The sequence below is a fragment of the Diceros bicornis genome, chromosome 1 (assembly GCF_020826845.1).
Source record: "Diceros bicornis minor isolate mBicDic1 chromosome 1, mDicBic1.mat.cur, whole genome shotgun sequence".
In the NCBI taxonomy this organism is placed as follows: Eukaryota; Metazoa; Chordata; class Mammalia; order Perissodactyla; family Rhinocerotidae; genus Diceros; species Diceros bicornis.
In genome coordinates, this window is record NC_080740.1 from 21,398,311 (window position 1) to 21,408,137 (window position 9,827).

The following is a 9,827-nucleotide window of genomic DNA, read 5'->3' on the forward strand; positions in this document are numbered from 1 at the left end:
GGGTAATTCATATTTGGCACAATATCTTTGAATATGCTAATATATATAGGACATGCTCTAGAAGTGAGCATCCAACCAAAAAGGCCTGAGTAGATTGTCAAGGGAGCTCCCGTGACAGCGTCCATTCTCTGAAATCTTGAGGAGATCATTACTGTATGCTGCATCTCAGACCACACCAAAGGGCTGAAACACTATCCTAGTTAGAGTCAGTGTCCTAATGAAAATGCTCCTCTATTCTGTGTTCTTGAGGGAGGTAATCGCCTGACTGGCATTCCCAGCTACATTTATCCAGCAGAGTTTTGGTAGAACCATGTAAAGTGCTCTAGGTACAAGTGCATCTTTCCATCATGCATCATCCTCAGATCAGTGACAAGACAGAGCACATGAGGAGGATCTTTGACACATACCTTCAGATAAGCTGCTTACCTTCCTACATAAAGTGATGTCCTCCAAGCATCCACAAAGCATATCCCCTTGCATAGTAATTCCAGATTTCACTCCTTTTACTGCTGCACACCACAAACTTCCACCTTGACACAGGCAGCCTGGATAGATATACTCCATTCACAGGCCAATCCATTGACCTCCACCACACCTCATACATTACTTTGTTGTTCCTTTGACTCGCAAGGCCATTGTCTTCACTATTCATACTTCTATTTCTGTCCTCACTGAGACTTTCAGATTTGAAATATGTTGTTTTCTTTCTTGTTGCAACTTAGTTTCCTCTCAGTGGCAATTCTGATTCTCCACCCTAGCTAATATATATTACTCAAGTAAAGCTTCTTCCTCACTCCCAACCCTCAAGGACCCCAAAACCTCTGACCTGGGACTGTTCCCACTTGTCTCACTCCAGCCACATGGAACTACATATATTTTCAAATAAGTCATGCTCTCTCTTGCCTCAGCTTTTTTTTTAAAGATTTTTTTATTTATTCCCCCCGCCAAGGCCCCAGTAGATAGTTGTATGTCATAGCTGCACATCCTTCCAGCCGCTGTACGTGGGTCACGGCCTCAGCATGGCTGGAGAAGCGGTGCATCGGTGCGCGCCCGGGATCCGAACCCGGGCCACCAGCAGCGGAGCGCGCCCACTTAACCGCTAAGCCACGGGGCCGGCCCTTGCCTCAGCATCTTAATTTACACTCTTCTCTTCCTGGAATGCTTCTCCTACTTCTTCATCTGGCTAATTCCTCCTCCTTCAAGTCTCAGATCCAGTATCATCTTCTAGAAAGCCTACACTGACTACTCTTCAGAATTACATGCCCCTCATTGATGCTTCCGTAGTACACTCTGCACACTTTGATCATGCACTTGCTATACTCTACTGACGTTGCTTACTTGCCGATCAGCCCCACAGTCCACAGGGCAAGGCTGAGACATCTATGAACCCTTAGTACCTAAACTAGTGATTTTACAAGTCAGGTTTTCAATAAATATTTGATGAATGAATGAAATTTAACCATCTTATATTAAAATTTGTAAAAGATAGTAAGAAGTTAGGCTGAAGGACATCTGGTTCCAGCAACATGGTAGTCTGAGCTAATGTGGAACCCCTCACACAAAAAAACCTAGAAATTCTACATAAAATCAAACTCCAAAAATTTAATACAAGACTGACAAGTGTGTGAGCTTATGTCCCAAGAACTCGGGATGTTATCTACCCTGAAATAATGGCTGGGGGCTTGAGTTTTAATAGAGCCTGGAGCTGAGCCCTGGATGCACATGAGGTGAGGATTAGGCCTCTGCAGAGCTGCAGTCTCAGTGAACATGGGACTAGAACAACTGTACCCACGAATCCAGGAAGAGAGTAAGGAAGCTAGTCTCCACCAGCGGCTGATACCCCTGGAGCACAAGCAAAATCCTCAAGAGGGACAGTTCTACCACCAAGGCCAGATGAGATTTCTATTTTTAAAAAACCCCTGTTGAAGAAAAACTTTCAGTTAAAAAAAAAATGACAACAAAGGAAATGATCTACGAGTGAGACACAATACAGATCACAATAGTCAGGAAGATGAGCATCCCCACATATCTCAAAGAATAATCTTTAAAAAGACCATAAATAAGGATGTTTAAAATAATTAAAGATTTTAAATAGAGGAAGATGGAACACTTCCTGAATCATTCTACGAGGCCAACATCACCCTGATACCGAAACCAGACAAAGACAATACAAAGAAAGAAAATTACAGGCCAATATCGCTGATGAACATTGATGCAAAAATCCTCAACAAAATATTGGCAAACCGAATACAACAATATATTAAAAAGATCATACACCATGATCAAGTGGGATTTATACCAGAGACGCAGGGATGGTTCAACATCCGCAAATCAATCAACGTGATACATCACATCAACAAAACAAAGAATAAAAACCACATGATCATCTCAATAGACGCAGAGAAGGCATTTGACAAGATACAACATCCATTTATGATAAAAACTCTCAATAAATTGGGAATAGAAGGAAAGTACCTCAACATAATAAAGGCCATATATGACAAACCCACAGCTAACATCATACTCAACGGGGAAAGACTGAAAGCCATTCCTCTGAGAACAGGAACGAGGCAGGGCTGCCCACTCTCACCACTCCTGTTCAACATAGTACTGGAGGTTTTGGCCAGAGCAATTAGGCAAGAAAAAGGAATAAAAGGAATCCAAATAGGTAACGAAGAAGTGAAACTCTCACTATTTGCAGATGACATGATTGTATATATAGAAAACCCTAAAGAATCTGTTGGAAAACTGTTAGAAACAATCAACAACTACAGCAAAGTTGCAGGGTACAAAATCAATCTACAAAAATCAGTTGCATTTCTATATGCTAATAATGAACTAACAGAAAGAGAGCTCAAAAAGATAATACCATTTACAATTGCATCAAAAAGAATAAAATACCTAGGAATAAATCTTACCAAGGAGGTGAAGGACCTATACAATGAGAACTACAAGACATTATTGAGGGAAATCAACGATGACATAAAGAAATGGAAAGATATCCCATGCACGTGGATTGGAAGAATAAACATAGTTAAAATGTCTATATTACCTAAAGCAATCTACAGATTCAATGCAATCCCAATCAGAATCCCAATGACATTCTTCACAGAAATAGAAAAAAGAATACTAAAATTTATATGGGGCAACAAAAGACCCCGAATAGCTAAAGAAATCCTAAAGAAAAAGAACAAAGCAGGAGGCATCACAATTCCTGACTTCAAAACATACTACAAAGCAATAGTAATCAAAACAGCATGGTACTGGTACAAAAACAGACACACAGATCAATGGAACAGAATTGAAAGCCCAGAAATAAAACCACACATGTACGGACAGCTAATTTTCGACAAAGGTGCTAAGGACATGCAATGGAGAAAGGAAAGTCTCTTCAATAAATGGTGTTGGGAAAACTGGACATCCACATGCAAAAGAATGAAAGTGGACCATGTGCTATCGCCATACACAAAAATTAACTCAAAATGGATCAAAGACCTGAAGGTGAGACCTGAAACTATAAAACTCATAGAAGAAAATATAGGCAACACACTATTTGACATTGGGTTTAAAGGAATCTTTTCGGATGACATGCCTACCCAGACTAGGGAAACTAAAGAAAAAATAAACAAGTGGGACTTCATCAGACTAAAGAGCTTTTATAAGACAAATGAAATCAGAATCAAGATGAACAAACAACCAACCAGCTGGGAGAGAATATTTGCAAAACATACATCTGACAAGGGGTTGATCTCCATAATATATAAAGAACTCACACAATTGAACAACAAAAAAACAAACAACCCGATCAAAAAATGGGCAGAGGAAATGAACAGACACTTCTCCAAGGAAGATATACAGATGGCCAATAGGCACATGAAAAGATGCTCAACATCACTAATCATCAGGGAAATGCAAATCAAAACAACACTAAGATACCACCTCACGCCCGTTAGAATGGCTATAATCACCAAGACAAAAAACAACAAATGTTGGAGAGGATGTGGAGAAACAGGAACCCTCATACACAGCTGGTGGGAATGCAAATTGGTGCAGCCTCTATGGAAAACGGTATGGAGATTCCTCAAAGAATTAAAAATAGAGATGCCCTATGATCCAGCCATCCCACTACTGGGAATCTATCCAACGCACCTGAAATCAACAATCCAAAGAGGCTTATGCACCCCTATGTTCATTGCAGCATTATTCACCATAGCCAAGAAGTGGAAGCAACCTAAGTGTCCCTCGACTGACGATTGGATTAAGAAAATGTGGTATATATATACAATGGAATACTACTCAGCCATAAAAAAAAGACAAAATCGTCCCATTTGCAACAACATGGATGGGCCTGGAGCGTATTATGTTAAGTGAAATAAGCCAGAAAGAGAAAGACAAACACTGTATGATCTCACTCATATGTGGAATATAAACCAACACATGGACAGAGAAAACTGGACTGTGGTTACCCGGGAAGTGGGGGTGGGGGGTGGGCACAAGGGGTGAAGGGAGTCATATATGGGGTGAAGGACAAACAAAAATGTACAACCCAAAATCTCACAATGTTAGAAACCATTAAAATATCAATAAAAATGTAAAAAAAAAAAAAAAAAAAGAAAAAAAGAAAAAAAAAAAAGAAATAAACCTGTAAATGATACTTTGAAAAGAAAAAAGTGGAAATTTGGGAGAAAACACCAAATAGAACTTCTGGAAATTATAAATATAATGTTTGAAATTTAAAATTCATTGAATAAGTAAAAGAGCATATTAGATACAGCTGGAGAGAACTGGTTAACTAGAAGATGGATCAGAGGAAATTATTCAGGATGTATCGAAAAGAAAAGGAAAATCTGAGGCAGATAAATAGACATAAAGAATAAAATGAAAAGGTCCAAAGTATGTTTAATAGGCATTCCAGAAGAAGAGATTAGAGAAAATGAGAAAGAGGCAATATTTAAAGAAATAATGGCTAAGAATTTTCCAGAATTGAAGAAATTATCCTCAGATTCAAGAATCACAATGATTCAAAAAAAAGTGTACCCATTCTGAAAAGTGTACCCATTTTGATAACAGTTAATAAAATTGAAGGTGTGCCTCCCTCGTGACCCAGCAGTCCCTCTTCTAGATATATACCTGGAGAATGTCTCACACATACGGATAAGAAGTCATTTAAAAGAGTGTTCATTGAAGCACTGTTTGTAATACAAAAAATTTGGAAACTAAATTGTCCATCTGTCCAGTAATAGATAAACTGTGGATTATTTTTCCTACAAGGGAATACCACAAAGAAGTTAAAATAATAAACCATAGCTACATATATCAAAAATGTTGAGTGAAAAAGGAAGTTTCAGAAGGATAAGTACAGTATAATGTCATTTATATAAATTTTAAATATACATAGAATAATAGATGCATACAAATGTAGTGAAAATATAAAAGTATGCATGGAAATGCTCACATCAACTTCAGGATAATGATTACCTTTGGTAGAGAAAAAAAGGAACTGGGGCATGGTTAATTATATTTCTTTTTATAAAGGGGATATCTGAAGGCAATATGGCAATATATTACTACCAGTTTAAATCTGGGTGGGACTTCTGATAAACTATCTTTTATATATCTTGAAATATTTTATGATAAGAATTTTAAAAATTAAAGCTAGATCCTAAGACAATTAGAACAAGAGCAAAGGAGAAGAGATTTCACAGGTGTTGATTTTGAATTGAGGTCAAAAGAGACAGTCATACCTTGAGGGTATTATGCTAAGCGAAATAAGTCAGATGGAGAAAGCCAAATACCATATGATTTCACTTTTATGTGGAAGGTTAAAAAACAACAACAACAAATAAACACATAGAGGCCGGCCCAGAGGCACAGCAGTTAAGAGTTTGCGCTCCACTTCAGCGGCCCGGGGTTCACAGGTTTGGATCCCAGGCATGCACCGACGCACCGCTGCTCAGGCCATGCTATGGCTGCATCCCATATAAAGTAGACAGGATGGGCACAGATGTTAGCCCAGGGCTAGTCTTCATCAGCGCAAAGATGAGGACTGGCAACAGATGTTAGCTCAGGGCTGATCTTCCTCACAAAAAAAATAAATAAATAAAAAATAAAGTCTTTAAAAAAATTATTTTAAAAATAAATACATAGATACAGAGAATAGACTGGTGGTTAGCAGAGGGGAAGTGGGTAGGGGGAAGGGTGAAAGGGGTAAAAGAGCACATTTGTACAGTGACGGACGGCAGCTAGACTTTGGGTGGTGAACATGATGTAGTCTATACCGAAGTCCAAATGTAACGATGTACTGAAATTTATGTAACGTTATAAACCAATGTTACCTCAATTTAAAGACTTAATTGGAAAAAAAATAGACAGTCACAGTCAGCATACTGACCTTCAACAAATCACTTAATCCCTCCACCTGTTTCTTTCATCTCAGGTTCCTGGAATAAATTATCACAACTAGATTCTAAATGTATCTATGAAACTCACTGTCAGTCAAGGCAAAAACGCAAACTCATTGTGCTTTTTAGTTTTCATTATTGGATTACAAAAAACACAAATTCAACTGGAAAAATATTTTTCTGACACTGAATTTTCATGAGTATTGGGTGACAATTCTCCATGGATGTCTCTCATTCCTGTACAGACTGGGCCTTCTGAGCACAGAACATGGTTGAATAGCAAACAGCTTTGGAGGCTAGAGAAAGTATACTCCTCTGGTGAGATCTAGAGATGTACCTCCCAAGACATGTCACGGGGCACTAAAGATAAAGCCCTCTCGTTCCCCTCCAGAGACATTTGCTTTCTCTCTCTCTCTCGGAGGCTGGGCAGATGTGCCAGCATCCCTATAAAAAGCTGAGTCTCCTAATTTCAGGGTTCCTCTCCTGTGATGCAACTTACTACATGCACAGGTACCATCTGGCTCTCATCACACTGCCCTGTGGGAACTGAGGTGAGGGAACTGACACGAGATACTGCTCTGGCTGCTGCTTTTGCTGTGAATAATCATCTGCATCTCTGACTCAAGGGTCTTGTGTCTTCTGTCAATGTGTGTTTATGTGTGTGTATTTGTATAACCGTGGCAGGCTAACTTGTAAGCTTGTAAACAGTGTAAAATCTCAGATCCTTCACAGTTCTGACTTAGCAAAGAGGAGCAGAAAAGAAAGACTCTGAATAACATAATGGACAGTGTCTTTAAAGATAATTTCATAATAAATCCAGAAATATTCTTCAAAGGACACTTCTTATATTAACCCTCTATAAAAACTATAGGTCTAACAATACCAGGAAGGAAACATCAAGGCAAAACATTAGATTCAGAAAGATATTTCAGTGTGAATTTAAGATAATGCGATTCAGCTATGTTTCTTTTTGATGATCTAAAGATACAGGAATAGGGTTTACAGTGCTTAGAGAGTGGTTAACAAACACAAACCAATTTTTACTTTCTCAAACATCAGGTATTATAAGGGAGCCTTTATAAATGCTGTCTCAGGCAATTCATAGTTGAAATATCTGATGATTTCTGGAAATGCCAAAATCTTTGATTAAAGAGAGATTCCTATGTAATGGATATTTTGTTGATTTTAGCCCTCCATCATCCATTTTCTAATCTTCTCCAAACAACCCAGATTTTTGTTTGAGGATTCATCCTTTCCCCATTGTCAGGTAACGTGGTCTGGATGAGGCTCCAACCTCCACTCTAGGGATGAAGCAGGTAGTCAAGTCCTAATCAATCAGTGCATCCCATTTCCCTGGTTTAGAGGTAAGCCATTCTCTAAGAGTGAGTCTCAGGACTTGGCCAGGAATGCTGGGTCAAGGATTCTCCTTTTCTGCTGTAATTGAACCTGGAAGGATGTAGCCCTGGGAACAGCTGCAAATCATCTTGACCATGAAAGGAAAGTCAGTCTAAGAATGGAATCAACAGAGAAAGCAGAGCCAGGAGATGGAGAGAAAGGGAGAAACAGGATCCTGAAGGCATAATATGAGTACCTATATCCAACTATGCCTGAAACCTTATCAACTCTGGACTGTTCAACTACATGAACTAATACATTTCCTTTTTTCGCTTAACTCAGTTTGAGCCAGGTTTTCTCTGCTTTCAACAAAAGAGTTAAAATTGATTCACTCTGGGGTTTAGATGCCTGACTTGCAAGATTCCGAACCTTTTGTAGCAAACATTTAGGACGCTTTGAAAAACGCAGAGTTCTGTTCCATAAAGTTTAGAAAGAAAGAAATTGGTCCTGAAAAAGTTTTAAGAGCTGTTGTCCTTAACAAAATATAACAGAGCCTCAATAAAACAACATAGAACATGTAATTTGAAATATACCTGGATGTTGATGGGTCTATCAATCTAGTTTATAATTAAATATACTCAATATGTTACGTCAAATAAAGATTATCTTGGAAACATAACAAGGTTATGGGGAAAAGGGAACAAAACACAATCATTGTTAAGGCTTGTTGTAGGATTACTTTCAGGTTTGACATAAGTGGTAATTTGCATGCTTATATTTAGGTTGAACCATTTGAGGTGGACAGTTTCATATAGTTCCATCAAAAAACGAAGTAGAAAAACAGTCCACATTACTTCCTCTTTCAGATTCTTTTAAACCAGAGGATATACTATACTGAAGAAAGGTCCAACCCTTCATTTCTCTTATCCAACTATCTTGTTTTACACATAGGACAACTCAATGTGCTACATTTTCGTTTTTCAAATCTTGCAATTTCAAAACAGTTCCTCAAAAAGGGGTCCGTATTTTGTGTAAATGCAATATTCACTTACCTGCATGTTATAGAGGGGTTGCTTTGGTGCATTAACTTCCCTCAGCAGGCGATGAGCTATGTCCCTTAACTCTAAAAGTCTACAAGCAAGCTGAGGCTGCAGAAGTCTGGCCACTGATTTGGAGGATCTGGACATGCTGTTTAATCCTTCAATTAATGTTCCTCGGTTGATCTTGGCTAAAGCAACAGCCATTCTGATTTTGGATGTTTTTTGCATGGGTTCTCTTTTCTGGAAAATAAGCCTTTGAAAAGTGACTGATGTGTGAGTTTCCAGTGCATTATTAAAATCTACTTCAGGCAGAGACTGAGTACCACATAACTGAATATTGTATGTGGTCCCATGCATAAACTCAATGTCCAATCATTATATCCCACATACCATACAACTCAATGATCCCCCCATGTACTTAAATCTTTATATGAATATATGATTTTTTTTCCTTAGGATAAATATCCAGAATTTAAGTTACTAGCCTAAAAATATATATTTTTCATTTTTCTCTCTGGGTTTATTTACTTTTTGCAATGATTTTTTAAGAGCTCCTTCAGAAGTAAAAAATTCTTATTCAAATATTATTCAATGTTTGAATTATTCAAACAATTCTTATTCAAAACTGTTATAAATATTTCCCCAGTTTACTTTAAAATTTTTAAATGATAAAATATAGTATACATACATAATACACAATGTACAAATTACTTGAAACTTTTAAATGATAAAATATAGCATACATAATGCTTTGTACAATTTAAAGAAAAATAAAACAACTACTCTATGTACTAATCAACAACAAACTTTTACTTCTAAAAACTTCTATGAGCATTCTTATAGAAAAAAAATTGTGGCATTACCAAAACACACGACGTTTAGTTCCTTCTCTGCTCTACCAGAAAGTAAACTACAGGGAAAGTACTTACAATGTGGTTAGACTGCATTCCAGGCAGCAGACAGGTATAGTTTCCATTATTCATTTAAGAAATTTTATGGGCTATTCTGGCTCTTTAGTATATAACTTGGGAGAAGTATTGGTTAATAACAC

At 37.7% G+C, this 9,827-nt stretch overlaps 1 protein-coding gene across 1 annotated transcript in view; it reads right to left on the minus strand.

Moving 5' to 3' along the window:
- SPATA9 (spermatogenesis associated 9) overlaps positions 1-9,198 on the minus strand; it is an 18,460-nt gene extending 9,262 nt beyond the window's left edge. Inside the window, exon 1 of the mRNA XM_058533301.1 lies at positions 8,789-9,198. Coding sequence (XP_058389284.1) covers positions 8,789-9,133 — 345 coding nt within the window. The 5' untranslated portion in view covers positions 9,134-9,198. The remainder of the gene's footprint in view (positions 1-8,788) is intronic.
- Between the last annotated feature and the right edge of the window lie 629 nt (positions 9,199-9,827).